The sequence below is a fragment of the Anopheles funestus genome, chromosome 2RL, assembly GCF_943734845.2.
Source record: "Anopheles funestus chromosome 2RL, idAnoFuneDA-416_04, whole genome shotgun sequence".
In the NCBI taxonomy this organism is placed as follows: Eukaryota; Metazoa; Arthropoda; class Insecta; order Diptera; family Culicidae; genus Anopheles; species Anopheles funestus.
The window spans coordinates 4,992,526-5,006,991 of NC_064598.1; the positions used below are offsets into that span (position 1 = coordinate 4,992,526).

The 14,466-nt window shown below is 42.9% G+C and overlaps 3 protein-coding genes across 3 annotated transcripts; 1 reads left to right on the forward strand and 2 right to left on the reverse strand.

Annotated features, from left to right (window-relative positions):
- Nucleotides 1–124: 124 nt before the first annotated feature.
- Nucleotides 125–1,315, reverse strand: LOC125762746 (very-long-chain (3R)-3-hydroxyacyl-CoA dehydratase 2-like). The gene is made up of 2 exons (XM_049425223.1): nucleotides 1,070–1,315; nucleotides 125–962 (listed from the first exon to the last, which is right to left on the reverse strand). Exon 2 carries the CDS (start codon nucleotides 935–937, stop codon nucleotides 338–340), a length of 600 nt encoding a protein of 199 aa, XP_049281180.1. The 5' UTR covers nucleotides 938–962; nucleotides 1,070–1,315; the 3' UTR covers nucleotides 125–337.
- A 370-nt stretch (nucleotides 1,316–1,685) lies between these two features.
- On the reverse strand, nucleotides 1,686–2,848 carry LOC125762754 (60S ribosomal protein L30). The gene is made up of 4 exons (XM_049425234.1): nucleotides 2,729–2,848; nucleotides 2,591–2,646; nucleotides 2,359–2,504; nucleotides 1,686–1,996 (listed from the first exon to the last, which is right to left on the reverse strand). Exons 2-4 carry the CDS (start codon nucleotides 2,609–2,611, stop codon nucleotides 1,810–1,812), a joined length of 354 nt encoding a protein of 117 aa, XP_049281191.1. The 5' UTR covers nucleotides 2,612–2,646; nucleotides 2,729–2,848; the 3' UTR covers nucleotides 1,686–1,809.
- Nucleotides 2,849–3,309: 461 nt separating this feature from the next.
- On the forward strand, nucleotides 3,310–14,424 carry LOC125774834 (YTH domain-containing family protein). Its single transcript, XM_049445118.1, has 7 exons — nucleotides 3,310–4,439; nucleotides 4,540–4,564; nucleotides 6,931–7,058; nucleotides 7,131–8,455; nucleotides 8,528–9,258; nucleotides 9,345–9,706; nucleotides 9,817–14,424. Exons 1-7 carry the CDS (start codon nucleotides 4,419–4,421, stop codon nucleotides 9,907–9,909), a joined length of 2,685 nt encoding a protein of 894 aa, XP_049301075.1. The 5' UTR covers nucleotides 3,310–4,418; the 3' UTR covers nucleotides 9,910–14,424.
- The last annotated feature ends 42 nt before the right edge of the window (nucleotides 14,425–14,466 follow it).

Consider the following 14,466-nt stretch of genomic DNA (forward strand, 5'->3'; position numbering starts at 1 on the left):
ATTCTTTAGTTAAGTTACTTCATCTTCCCTACAACTCTACCAAGTCTTCGCGAAAGTTTAGGTTGGGTTTATGTTTTTTATTTCGCGTCGGCAGGGAATTTCATAGACTGATAAGTGAGATAAGTTTCGGTGTAAACGAAATATTCGTTTATTATTTAAGGTTTATTTTCTATTATTTCATTCCAATTTGCGGTGATTGTAAAAAAAAACCTTAGGCACGTGTGTAATTTTGGGCGTGGGTCGTTGAACGAACAATAAAAAATCGTACTAACCATAACTACGTGAATGTTACTGCCTTTTGTGAACGTATACAATTTTTAAACAAACATGTCATGGTTTAGTGTGCTTTTGTCGCTTTTTGTTGGTCGGTTCCACGGCCTAGCACCTTACGCCTCTGGGCAAACATGTGCAAGTACATTTGCGGGAAAAGCGGCATATAGCACATGGCCATAATCCACATAAAGTAGTAAAACGAAAAGCTAAAATTATACCGATTCGGCAACTCGACGCTCCATTTGCCGGTGTCACGGATGTAGCTCTGGGCCCAGTAGCTACACAGCAGCTCGCCCAAAAATCCGCACGGATACATCGGGATAAAAATCGTGTACCGAGCCCAGACGAGCAACGAAGGCACACTTGGGAGCAGCAGATGAACCACGTAATAGCTGTACCGGAAGATTTCGGTCACACTCCAGCAAAACACTGCTAAAGGTACTCCGGGCGATTTCTGACCAGTCGGAGTGCCTTCAATCGCAGCCGCTACGATCATGCTGCGTCCGAACACTTGCAGGAACGTTATCGACACGTTGCTCGGCACGATACCGAGCATCGCATGCACCACTTCGAGTATGGCCAGCATTTGAAAAAAGAAGGTCGCCGGCCCTACACGGCTCCATAGTGTATCCATCGGATGGCCGTGCACGAAAAAGTGCTGCATAAACTGCACGAAAATGTACGTCCAGCTGTGGGTGAGGGCAAAGGGCGAAAGTGAAACAGAAGCAATAGATTACGATGAACCATTGATATTCTCTATATTAGCATGTTGTACCCGGTGCTAGAGATAACTTACCCTGCAAATTGCGCTGAGTTGTACAGTGCCAGGTAAGTTTTTAAAGAAACGATGGTTTGTCCTTCTTTCCCTGTGCCATTTTAAGATTGTCCAGCAAAAATCGTTCGCCAATCGTAAGTAGGTGCTTTTTAGCGAACTAATTCGATCAGACTACCTAGCCAGTGGCCAACAGCAATGGTAAAATGCTTGATACTGCACGCACACGGGACTTGCAAGACAACACACACTTGATGCGTCTTATCACTGTTTACGTACAGTGAAGGAATGAATATATGTATCCGATGAACTGTCGTGAACGCGAAATGTAGATGGTTCCAGATAAATAATATGAGTTTCTTCATCATTAGAAATTAAGGTAAATTTAACCAAAAATTTAGAAAAACCGATTTCAACGCAATAGCGGAAACATTATACTTCATTTATCAAATGTTTCATTACGTACGAAATTCCTATCGCTAGTGTTTTATCGTAACATTTTGTTAGATCATGCAGAATACTTTCCAACATACATATCGTATCCAAATAAAAGTATCATTTGTAAAATGTCTAGCTAGACATCGAACCCCTTATCTACGTTCGTCATCATGTGTTCTTACTTTTGAAAAAAAAACATCTATTTTCATCGGATTCTGTGTGTGCGCACAGACACCGTTGGCTTTATTTTATTACTTCCCGTAATGCAACATTTTCCACGCGATGGGAAACCGTTAACAGACGGAATATATACACCGCATTACCATTTACTGTCCGCCAGCGGCTTGTGCTTCCGGCAGGCTGCGAATAATATCGGAGTCTCCAGCATCGGTGATCGACAGGGTGCACACACGGAAGTATTTACCGCACGCCGTACCCAGCTCGATGTTGTTGCCATTGTAATGGTGCACGCCAGTCTTGGCCAGCATAGCGTAGTACTCGATCTCCGATTTGCTAAACCACCACGAGGGAGTGGGTATGCAATTAACAATCGCGGTTAGTGCATACTGATCCTTAGCTGAGAGTGAGAGTTTACCTTGATGCTTCAATTTCGTTGAACCAAGTGAATTATGGGTCGCTTTTTTCGGACGTTGATACAGTAGTTCCCATGGACCTGAACACACACCCACCTCCCCACAATGATCACTCCATAGGTTTTCCAATGGGCCACACATTTGGGCAGCTGAGTGAGTCAGCTCGGAAACATACTTCTCAGTCACAGTCGACTCCATATGATTCCAGAAAACGTAGCATCCACGAAAGGAAAACTCTACTTCTCAGTAATCGGCCACATGGCGGTCGGATTCGCTACTTACCGGAGGTGCGGCGTGTTATTGGCAATGATAACCAGTTTGGCCTTTCCTTGGCGGAGAGTTCGCAGAGTCTGTTTGTAACCAAGGCAAGATTTGCCCGATTTCATTACCAGCGCCAGGCGGGAGTTGATGCTCTCCAAAGCCTTTTTCTACAAAAAAAATCCACGAACGAACAAAAGTTAGGTTATGAAACCATGTTCAAGGAGAGCGCATTCAGCGGGCATGCTACACTTACCTGCTTCTTGGCGGTAACCATCTTGCACAATCAACAAAGATAGACGGATCTAGAACCTGGAAGAAAAAACAATAGAAGTTTGTTTAGTTACATTTTTCAGACACGTGGAAAAAGACATCGTCCGGTTACACATCCTACCTGATCAAATGCTACAGCGAAAAGAATTTTGACAACAATCAGCTTGGTTAATTTGACGTACCGTACATGGATGGACGCACAGTGGGACAAAAATTATTTATAATAAGTGACAGTTTATATAACTTTTCCACTTAAACTTTTTTAATGCTCGATGCACGATGGGAATTTAAAGCTAAAATATACATTATGCAATAAATTGAACACCAGTTTCACTAAAAATAATTCCAATTAACGGAATTAAACTGCTCGAATGAGTTATGTTTGCCTGTGCAGGAAAAAGCCATTGCAGAAAAATGAAATATTTCGTGCTTCATCAATAAATCAGGAAAGGTCTGTATAAAACAACTTAAGTGAAACTTACTAAAAAGAAAAGAAGTGTTTATTTGCTCTTTTATTTTTCGAAAAATATTTTAGTGAAGTAGGTAACATGGAGTTGTGATATCTGTAGAAATAGTTCAGAAAAAAACGATTGGCTATGCAGCATAAACATACGGACCTTTCAAGCGGATTCGTAGCTGTAAACGCTTCCTGCTCGATTTTGATCGCGTCTTGTTGGCTCTTTCTCTCGCGGGCGCTTAAAAGCTAGCTGTCTCTTGCATCGCTACCTAGCCGCCGCCATATTGTGAAACGTCGTCGCCGGAAAAAAGAAACGCATCGGACAGTGGCAGTGCCGTGAAGAAAGAGATCATTTTCAGCGATTCATTGCGCGTTTGCAAAAAAGACACTGCCCCAATCACTATTGCTGGACGCTTAAAGATCCCCAATCGTTTCGACGCCCAACTGGGAAGAAAACGGGGTGAAAGTGAATAGCTAGTGTCTCTCCCCCGTGTACGTACGTGAAAAGTGTTTTCACAGCCACCCTTCTCCTGTTTCCGATTCTAGTTCCGTACCGATTTCTCTCGTGTTTCGCGTGTGCGGAGTTTGCAAAAAAAAAAACCCAGGGGAAAGTGTAGAGGAGCAGCAGAAGAGACACACAGTTGTGTCGGCAGTGTTGCGGAAAATCGTAGCTACTTCCCGTCTTGCCCGAGGACAGCTCGTGGTTTTGCTAATTAGGCGAAGGGAGCAGCGAAGAGTACAAGTGCTGAAATAGTGCAAAATCGAAAAATTGTCATCCACCATAATCGTGACACACACCTACGTTTTACGGAAGTGTTTTATACCATCCGACCACCGACAATTTGTTCTGGTCGTTTTGTTCTCGAACGCATCCTGCTTGTGTATCCGGTTTTGGTTCATTCCTTCCTGCTCTGGTTACCGTTGCCCCGTGGAAAGGTTCTTGGGGTGCAAGTGCCAGTGTGTCTGACCAAGCGAAGAAGCCACACCATCTGACCACCGACAAGCGAAATAGTGTTGCAGCCGTGCTTGCAGCAGTCTTTAAGCAGAACGGGAAAATTTCCCCCTATTGCAGGGAGGAACTTTGGAAAAACCTTTCTTTGTCACCCTTTGCTTTACTATCCCGGAAAACCATCGAAGCGATCTTCTGCATCCACACCGGTCCAGTAAGTACGGGAGGGAGAAATCGCGAACAAAAAAGTGCGACTTGACGCGCGTGAGTGTGTGTGTGTGTATTTTGTGGAGGAGGACTAACAAGAGATTCAAGTGCGCGGTGCATTCGCAAGTGCTGCTTTGTCGTCGGCGTACAGATTTTTAGAACTTTCAGTAAGTGCAGCAGTAGTAACAACAACTACCAATGTCAACCGTGTCAGATCAGGTAAGGCCACTTTCGAACTCGTACCCAAACAAGTTTGTAAACCAGTATCTCAAACATTAATGTAATTTTTAATCTTCTTTGCTCTCAAAATTCTTTTCAGCGGATGAAAGGACAAGGAACTCATGGTAAATAATTTCTTCGTGTTAGCTTGGATCAATACGGTCGAAGCAACTATCGCGAGAACATTTCCCCACCTTCCCTCGATATTTTGTTATCGGGATATTCTTATGTATATCGGGAGCGTCACATCAGGGTATAGAATAAGAGTGTTCGATTTGCAACAGTTGACACAATTCAAACACAGCGCAGAAGCGCAATTCGCCAGTGACCCAAAAAACCGGCTTGAAATGATAACAACTGTTACCTCCTGTTAGCTCTCTTCTTGAAGGCTATAGAGTGTATTTGTTATTGTGGCACGTTATCTCAAGCCCCAGCCAACATGTTAGGTAGTATGAGGAACAATAAGAGGGCTAAAAGAGGGCGCTGGGTGGGGTGCAAAAACTGCCATTCCAAGACGAGATTTGATAGAAGTAATTGCGAAATTAAAAATGTGTGCGAAATTAATGTTTCCATTGACGACGAAGTCACTACTTCGTTCCGTTGAACTTTACACGAGCATTTGATGATGGACGTTCGGACGTATTGTGCGATGGTATCCAGCGACGATGCGCATAGGATGCTGTGCTGAAAAGATTGGAGAAGAGCTTGAGCAAAGATCCATTCGAGTCGCGCAATGCTCAATATGAAGGAACTGATGACGGAGGGGCGAGCGCGCTATTCATGGCGGCTCTATTTGTTTGGTTGACTAGTCGTGAATGGCTATCTCGTTTTATTACGTCTCTCTCTTTATTTCTTTTACTAGCGTACAATCCATATGTCTCTATGTTGTTTGCAGATCGATTGCGCTCTTTGTCGCTTAATATAAACGAATGTACCATTTGTTGTTGATAGTATGGCGAAGAAAACAACCAAGTGCATCCGCATGTGGTGTCAAGCGAGTGGGTTATGATTTGCGGGGTGAGTATTCGCCGCAACACAATCCGGGGGAATAGGAGAAGGAATCTCGTATTGCATCTTAAACTTTGGCTGTACGGACTGCCGGTTTGATGCTATTATGACAAAAGGGTGAAGCGGGTTGGTGGATATTGAAAAGAAGAAAGCGGAGGAAAAAGAGCAGCGCCAAGAACGTAAAAAATAAACATGCCTTCCCCCCATCGCGTAGTGTGTTGTACGATAGACGCAAATATGTTTGCAAGCTGTGTACAGATTTTCCACACGTCACAAAGCGAAGGTATAATGCGAGAAGATGATGATGAAACTAACGGAAAGGCACCAGAAAAGGGATGTACCTTTGGATCGAAACGAAAGAAAACGAGTACGCGTGTGTGCGTATATGTCTGGTACGTGTTGCATGCGCCAGAATAAGAGGCATGACGCCGATCGACGGTTCTTCTGCTGGATGAATGTCGTCGCATTATTTTCCTAAACCATCACCCGCCTTGTTCCCCTGTTGTACGCTCTCGCTTAACAGCTTAAGCCGGAATAGTCAACCCACCTCCCCCGGATATAGGTGTATATGTGTGTAAGTAGCATTCTGCGTCGATCGGTTGTTTATATGTGTGCATGCTTACGCTGCTACATCAACATAGTGCAGAGGGCAGCGCCTAAGTGATGTTGCTGCTGCTGCTGCTGCGGATCATCCAGCCGATCGTTGGCGAGTGTGACGAGCAGCAAAGGGCTGTGTGGTGTGGGAAAAATGAAAAAGTACAATGAACTTGGATGTGTGAACCAGTTTTTGAGACCTTGGCATAGACTGAATGTGACGCTCTCTCCCTGATGGCTCCATGAGCCTTGTGAGTTGATGATTTTTCAGACCCGCATATCTTTCAATTATCTACTGTAATGGTTCTAAAATAGTTCGCGAACATTGTATCACTTTTGTACGAAATGTAACTCGAGTCATAATTACGCTTAGAGGACAATTTCCTTATATAACCAGCAAACATTCTAAAGTTAAAATGCTAACAAGCCTTAAATACATCGAAACAAAGGCCAAAGACCAAGCATTACTTTGCTGGTACCAGAACTGCAATTAAAGTATTTAGTTTTAAAATTAAAGTTTTTAGTTTTCAAATAAATTCTTATCAAGAGTCGCTGCAAACCGCATTGTTTACTTGTTTGGTAATAATTTATTAGTACATATGTCCAAACGACCACTGAAAAAGTGGGAAAATGCTATCTCTACCTTGTTATAATGTCAATACAGCAGCAGTTGTAAGAACACTTCATGTATTGCAATGTCTCTAGTTTGAAATATTATCGGATGATTGTGTGTGAAATTGCGGCAACACGTTGGGAGCATAATTGACGGATACATTGTCCGTATTGTGAGGGATAACGAACCCGTTAAGCAAGAAAAAGAATTGTGCATTCGCGACGACCATGAAAATGTTGTTCAAATACACGTTTGTATTTCTTTTCCACTTGATAGGAAATGGCGATTACAATTCTTGGAGTGCGCAAGTGAATCACGGTCCAGGTGGTGCAGGACATCAGAAAAAATCGGACGATGGCTACTACCGAAATCATGGAGCTTACCAGAGTCATGATAGTGTCAGGGTAAGTTTTCCCAAATGTGGCCGTAGTATAAGCAAGTTAAGCTTAAAATTTCCCCCCATTATTTTTTTGCAGAATGTCGAAAAAGGTATGCAAGGACTTGGGCTTGGTTCCGCGACACGTAGCGGCAACAGCGACGGCAACTCCGGTGTATCGAAATACTATCAGCAACAGCAGCAGCAAAAGGAAGCTCCCAAAAAGATGACCTGGGCCTCGATCGCTTCGCAGCCGGCTAAACCGCAAGTGAATACCACCAGTACAACGGTGAAGAAGAAGGGCCCGGGCATGCCGCCGCCACCAATGATTCCTGGCAAGCACAACATGGATATTGGTACCTGGGATTCGCCGTCGAAGAACGGTCCAAGCGCTATCGTACCGACACCACCACCAATTATTCCACCGCCGGTCATCGAACCATCGCCACTGGCCGATCCGGTACCGTCCAAGTTGGGCGGAGGTCGCGAATCTGCAGGCGGTGTCGCGTCGCAGCACCACAGAAATAACTCGCAGGGCATGGGACCAGCCGGCATTCAAAACTCGAGATGGCCAACGCCGGGCCAGGCGCAGATTCAGCAGCAACAGCTGACTGCACCACCGCCAAGCACCGAAAGGAACAATGGTCCCTCGGCGGGAGTTAATGCCGATCCTGCGGGAAGCGGTAGCAACACCGGATCCGGTGGTTCCATGTCATCTGGTCCACATCATCATGCCCAGCAACATCACCAGCAGCATCAACAGGGTCCACTTGCGCGCAACCACTCATCGCAGTATCAGCCGCCGCAGCAGCAGCATCCTCATCACCAGGACAGACCCGGATCGAACTACGATCGAGCACCGCACCATCATCAGCAAGGTACTTCGCATCATGGCAACAGCTACAGTCAATCTCGAAACCACAATGCTGCCTATTCGTCATCCGGTTCAGGTGGATCGACCAGTACTGGACCGTCGTCGGCAATGATTGATCGCCAAAACAGTGGAGGTTCCGGTGGTGCCGCCGGCAGCTACCGGCAGCCGAATGATAGTCATGGCGGGTCGCATTCACAACATGCGTCTCACCATCAGCAGCAAGTGCCGGAAAGATCGGCGTTCCATCAGCAGCGTTCATCGAATCATCATAGCGATCGTGGAGTGGGCGGTAGCAGCTACCACCAGTCGGCCGATCGAGGACATTATGGATCAAACAGTGGTTCGGACACTGTAGTGCATAACAGCACCTCGTCCGTATCAGCAGTCACGAGTGCCCCAACGGTAAAGGCACGATCGCCATCGCCGTCCATGTCGGAAAGCGAAATTGCACTGAAGCTGGCCGAGTCGCAAAAAATTCTTGACCAACTGAAGACCAAAAACAACTATAATCCGGCTTCGCTTGATCTGTTGAAAACGGTCGAATTAGCAAGGTAAGTGGATCGATTTGATTTGTTTTTAGTCATAACATTTGTTTCATTTACATGTTTCTTCTGTTCTGTCAGATTCTTCGTCATCAAATCGTACTCGGAAGATGACATTCATCGAAGTATTAAGTACGAAATATGGTGCTCTACCGAACATGGCAACCAGCGGCTGGATCAGGCATTCCGCGAACGCGAAGAGAAGGGAGGCACAGTGTACCTGTTCTTCTCCGTAAACGGTTCGGGACACTTTTGTGGCGTGGCGCAAATGATGACGGCCGTCGATTACAACTCCAACTCAAGCGTTTGGTCGCAGGATAAATGGAAGGGCACATTTAAGGTGCGTTGGATCTACGTGAAGGACGTACCGAACTCGAATCTGCGTCACATTCGGCTGGAAAACAACGAAAACAAATCGATGACGAACTCGCGCGACACACAGGAGGTGCCGAACGCGAAGGGCATACAGGTGCTGCAAATCATACATAGCTTTGAGCACCAGTCGTCGATATTTGACGATTTCCAGCACTACGAAAAGCGCCAGATGGAGGAAGACACACGCAAGCACGAGGCACCACCGCCGTCGAACCATTCGTATCACAACCAGCGCGACCGGCGCGAGAATCAAGCGGCGTCCGGTGGTCACTACTATGACGGAGCGGGTAGCGGCAAGTATCACGGTGGTGGAGGTGGTAGTGGATATAACAACAAATACAATGACCGTGGTGGTGATGATGGTTACGATGGATACGGTAGCCGGGGAAGTGGTAGCGGTGGATATCACGGAGGATATAATAAAGCAGGTGGTTACGGTAAGGAAGTTTGGCTACGGAAATGTCATGTTGTCATTAATGGGCACTTCACGTAAACTATTCCTATCATTATTTTTTTCATCCAGGAGGTTATAATAATCGCAACAACTACAACCATCGTGACGACACGGGCCGCGGATATCCGAGTTTTGACCGGCGTAATAACAATGGTAACAGTGGCGGCAGTAACAACAATGGTGAAGATCATCACGATGCAGCCGCTCCTGGTGGAGGAGCTGGCGGTGGATATCATTCGCGCGGCGGCTACAACAATCGCTCCCGAGATTATTATCGCGATGAACGTCGTGGACCGAACGATTACGGACGTTCGCGAGGTAGCGACTATGACAATGGTCGTGATAGCGATGGTGGCGGCATCTACCGAAGCGGAGACCGTGGTGATCGCGGCGGTGATCGAGATCGCGGCACTTCGCGTGATCACTTCCGGGTAAGCGAAATGCTGTCAATAGTCACGATGTTTTGATTACGAACTAAACGGTTAAATCGATATCAGAAGAATATTGTGCGCAATCCTAATAATTGTGTTGCTATTCCTAGGACCGCAACGATCGCATGATGGGCCCTAGCAGCAGTCGTGGAGGTTCTGGCAGTAACGGCAGCGGTTCCAACATCTTCAGAAATCCGAACTAATGGTGAATCTATGCTACAACGCGTAAACCGAGTTAAACATACCGAATCATGGACTAAAGAGCGCATCACTACTGCCAGTGGCCACAACAAGTTGCAAAGTTCGAACGTTTGTGAAGCACCGACTAACCGATCGTTCCTTTTCTCAAACATTCTGATGACGCATGAATCAGAACATCAGTACGTAAAGATATGAAAGGAAATGTGTAACAGAAGTGGCCAATGTTTGTTCTAACATTTTAATCAAGTCAAGGCAAATGAAAGTATGAAACAAAGAAGAAATGATAAAAAGAACTAAAAACATAGACTTGACTATGCTCGGAACAGCTGGCCAAAATGTGCTTCAAAAAGGGCCAGTGCGAGCACCGATAATGGGCTATGTTGGCGTCATTCGCACTGGTATAGGGTAGAACCAGAGAGGATAAAAGATTATAAAAAGTTGAACAAGATATTCGTACATACACATGGTAATACCGTGGCAATTATGCAAAACCATGTGAAATTTTTTGTCCCTTAAACACACAATGCTGCCCTCAAAAACCCGCAACCAACCAGACTATACAGATACATAAGTAAAAGCATATAGTGAAACCCCCGTAGTATGTAGCAACAGAACAGAAACGCAAAACAAATTCAGAAATTTGTTAAAAGCAAGCATTCTTATATCGCCTGTGAGAACGTTTATAAACAACAACAACAAAAAAAAACACCCGCAGCATCTATCTAGCGCTACCCATGCAAATTTGTACAGATAAACAAACAAAACACGGATAGGATTGTCCATGATGAAGCTCTTTAAAAAGTATGTTTTATCAATGAAGTATGTTTTTAATTAGTAGGAAAATGTAAAACGTATAACAAACTAAAAACTAATAAGTGAAAACAACATATAAAGTGAAAATGAAGAAAATGAAAAGAATAAGAAAGGTGCAAACAACAAGAAAAAAAACACACATGAACATTACGAAGTATAACAACGTTGCGAGGCAAACACGCGCATAAATACAAACAAGCAAGTATAAACGAACGAGCAAACCTTTGCTATATATAACGTATATTGTATTCTATAAATATTGTTAAGTTGTAACTTAAATTATATAAGTTAAGAATGCTGTCACCGTCTGGAGGCGTTTGTTTGAGTAACATGAACACGAATGCAAACGCGAGACCCACTAGGAAAGATAGTCGTTAGACCGAATGGATGGTAGTAATGGATAGGATCGATGCATCGATGACAAAGATGAGAGAGAAGCTGGCGAATGAATTGGTGGGGTGCGGTAGGGTGCAGGACGCATATAGAACACATGTAACGCAAATACATTGCCACGATGATTCGAAAAGGACTGAAACACGAATGATGACCCATTCTCTCCCTAATTGTTCTAACTATTACTGAAGTATGATTTTAACAAAGCGTGCGAAAAGAACCGAACCCCAACCCCGAATAAAAACATGGCCGTATGTAGAAAATGTAGCAGATTTTACTTGGTTGAAGATGATACTTCAGCGAACGCGACGTAAGGTACACTTTTGTTGCGTGATGTTATTTTCCCCTGTCATATTATAAACCATAGTAACTCTGTATATGATGCAATTGAGGCTGATTACTACAAACCTAGGTATCTCCGCACCATACTGAAGGAAAAGTACGCGATGGCACTACTCTTATGGTTTCGATTGTGCTTTACGGTAGAAAAGGTCTCTCGGTACCGACTTTACGTTTGAGGTTATCGTAGGTTCTTCCGTGTAGACCATTTACAAAACTCGATCGATCGTAATTTAACGAAAATGGTATTCAATCGTTGCGTGTTGCACATTTCGGCGCGTAGTAAATGGTTAGCGAATCCAAAAGGCGCCCCTTTAAAACGTGAATAGATAATTCAATTAATCAGCGAAACGAACAAACAAACAAACAAACAATTGTCAACCATGGAATACGTTACACGAATTCAGGTTAAAGGTACACATTGTGGAGGACAAAAACAAAACGCTTCTTTTTGTGACATTTCGTGGTGATGTATTTTGAAACAGTGAAGAAACCAGCCGACGGCAAGAAGGTTTTAAACGACATTGTGACGTTGAACGATGGGGACAACACCTCTGCCGATGGTTGAGCTAGTAAATGACACCATTTCGATAGCCTGCATGTGCACGGCATCATTGATACATACACACGATTCTTGCACGTATCGGATGAAATAATCATTACCAATCGTCCCCAAGATGCCACTAAAAATTATGATATAAATAGGGCAAAAAAACCTCTCCCAATCGTTATAGTCCCTCAGTCACTTGGTACATTTTATCTAGAACCATTTGGAAACAAAACAAACAAAAAGCATATATACACAAAAGCACACGGATAATATGATTAGTTATAACACAGAAAAAGGAAGGAAACTTTTAGATTAATAATGAAAACATTCGGCATGACGACGTGTGTTTTATTTCTATCTGTGTATTGGACGTTTACATCTAAATCTGTGTGATATGTTCAAATGGAATGTAAATGGTTCGCAATCGCACACACTAATTATAAACATTGTCAAACAAACGATGAAACAGTTTATCACGAAACAATTCGTTTTTAGAATGAATCTTAACTCTAGGTTCGTCAACTAATGGACAGAAACACGTGTGCACGAAAGCGAGCGAGCGAGCAAGAGAGAGAAAGAGAAACTTCTTAAGTGCTTTGTAATGAAGTTGAGTGTATATGTGTGTGCGTGTGAGAGCATTTTGTGTAATTGTGCATGTGCATAGCTTACTGCACTCTGGTGTGCACTTTCTAGAAGAGTTTTCTTATTGGAATTTTGTAGCTTCGATCACAATGTAGTAGCAGTGCAAACAAATGATTGCAACAGTTGAGCAAAAGGAGCAAAAACACAAAACAAAACATTAATTGTACGACGAAATATCAAACAAAATTGCATAAACACACTGCAACCCCCGGATAACCACAACTCTGCCCACAAAAAGGCGTTGTATAGACGATGGGATTGTACTTCTTTCTGCTTTTTTAGTGTTCTTACTACTAATTATTTTAAATTGATTTGATCAACAGTGATCGGGGCACTGTTTGCTAGTATTTACAGTGTAAATCAATAGCAAACCCTTATTTATAACATGGTATTAAATTAAGTTGCAGAGGAAAATTTAAATTTTCTTGCACTTGTAGTGAATTCTTGTTCACTTGTTTTTGCTGTAATGAACACTTGTTGTGAGTTTGCAATGCAAAAATTTGTAAAAGTCCTTCGTCTGTACAATGCGCTGTGCTTGGCCAAAATATTTGTTATTTCCCATTTTTTGGCAGCATAAACACTGGGGTTGTACTGTGTCAGAAAGACAAATTAAAACGATCCCACACCTAAACAAAACACCTAGTGTATTGTATAAAAGGTAAACAGTTTTTAATAACATATTTCACGCGACATAACAAATAAAAAAGCAAACACAAACCCACATTACTGCGCTTCTTGCAATACGGAGGTCGTAAAACAGAAGCCATCATATTGGTACTATTGACGATTATCGAAATGTTAATGCTCGATATAAAACAAAACACAAGATACGCGCAAAATTCATTGCAACAAACACTCACACTGCACACTCACAAAAAAAACGAACAAATCGTGCAACAAATGTGAAAGTGAAAAAGTAAACAAGGAATCACCGTTTACGATCGATGTGAATTGAGAAAGATGAAAAAAGGAAAAAAAAACAACAATATAACCGACATCAAATGCAAAACGATACAGCTAGAAAAGCAAAAGGATACAAAAAAAAATCAAAAGTTGGTTTTCAGTGTCCGTATCGTGCAACTAAATGTAATCTTGTATGGTTACAGAGCAAAAAAAAGAAACAAATCCTACCAAGAAACATAACAAAACGACGAAAAATGGAAAAAGAATGAACTGATGATGATGAAAAACAAACTCAAATATCTTTACTTAGGCAACAACAACAACAACAAAACTACTATGAAAAGGCTAAAGAAAAGAAAGAGAAATAGGTGTGACTAACAATGAAAATTACTATAAACCATGTACTAGAGACAACAAAAAAACATAGTAAACGAACATGCCAGTAAAGAAATTCACACTGCAAAGGTGCGTACTACTGGTGTATATATATGCAAAAGAAAGGTGAGAAAAAACATGGTAACAAAGTTGACCAACAACATGCGAACGCAAATGTATTTGCATGTACAAGAGAGACAAGAGTGATGATCGCTCTGAAAGAAAGGTGATCAACGCAAAGAAAATGATAAGCATCCAGCATGTGGATGCCGATGGGGGAAAAAGATGGGACTACAAACCCAAGAAAAGAGAAACGCAATGAAACGCGTCTTTACGAAGTAGAAAAAAGGGCTCATCACATGCAACAATACTAATGTGCAACATATTATTGACCGGCTAGAGCAGCAGTACTAATTTGAAGAAATGCACTGAAAAGAAAGTAACAACATTAAAAGAGAATGAAGAAAAAATCGTAATAAACACCTTATTAATAATAAAACTATACCAGCTTGTTGTTGTATTCTTATTTTTCTACACAAATGTA

Bases quoted from the DNA above. Each gene is read 5' to 3' on its own strand.
- LOC125762746 (XM_049425223.1), bottom strand. From the start codon at position 937: ATGCAGCACTTTTTCGTGCACGGCCATCCGATGGATACACTATGGAGC.
- LOC125774834 (XM_049445118.1), top strand. From the start codon at position 4,419: ATGTCAACCGTGTCAGATCAG. The intron at 4,440-4,539 runs GTAAGGCCACTT...AATTCTTTTCAG, and splicing joins TGTCAACCGTGTCAGATCAG to CGGATGAAAGGACAAGGAAC. The intron at 4,565-6,930 runs GTAAATAATTTC...TCCACTTGATAG, and splicing joins GAAAGGACAAGGAACTCATG to GAAATGGCGATTACAATTCT.
- LOC125762754 (XM_049425234.1), bottom strand. From the start codon at position 2,611: ATGGTTACCGCCAAGAAGCAG. The intron at 2,505-2,590 runs GTAAGTGTAGCA...TTTTTTTTGTAG, and splicing joins TGGTTACCGCCAAGAAGCAG to AAAAAGGCTTTGGAGAGCAT. The intron at 1,997-2,358 runs GTAAGTAGCGAA...GTGGTGGTTTAG, and splicing joins AATAACACGCCGCACCTCCG to CAAATCGGAGATCGAGTACT.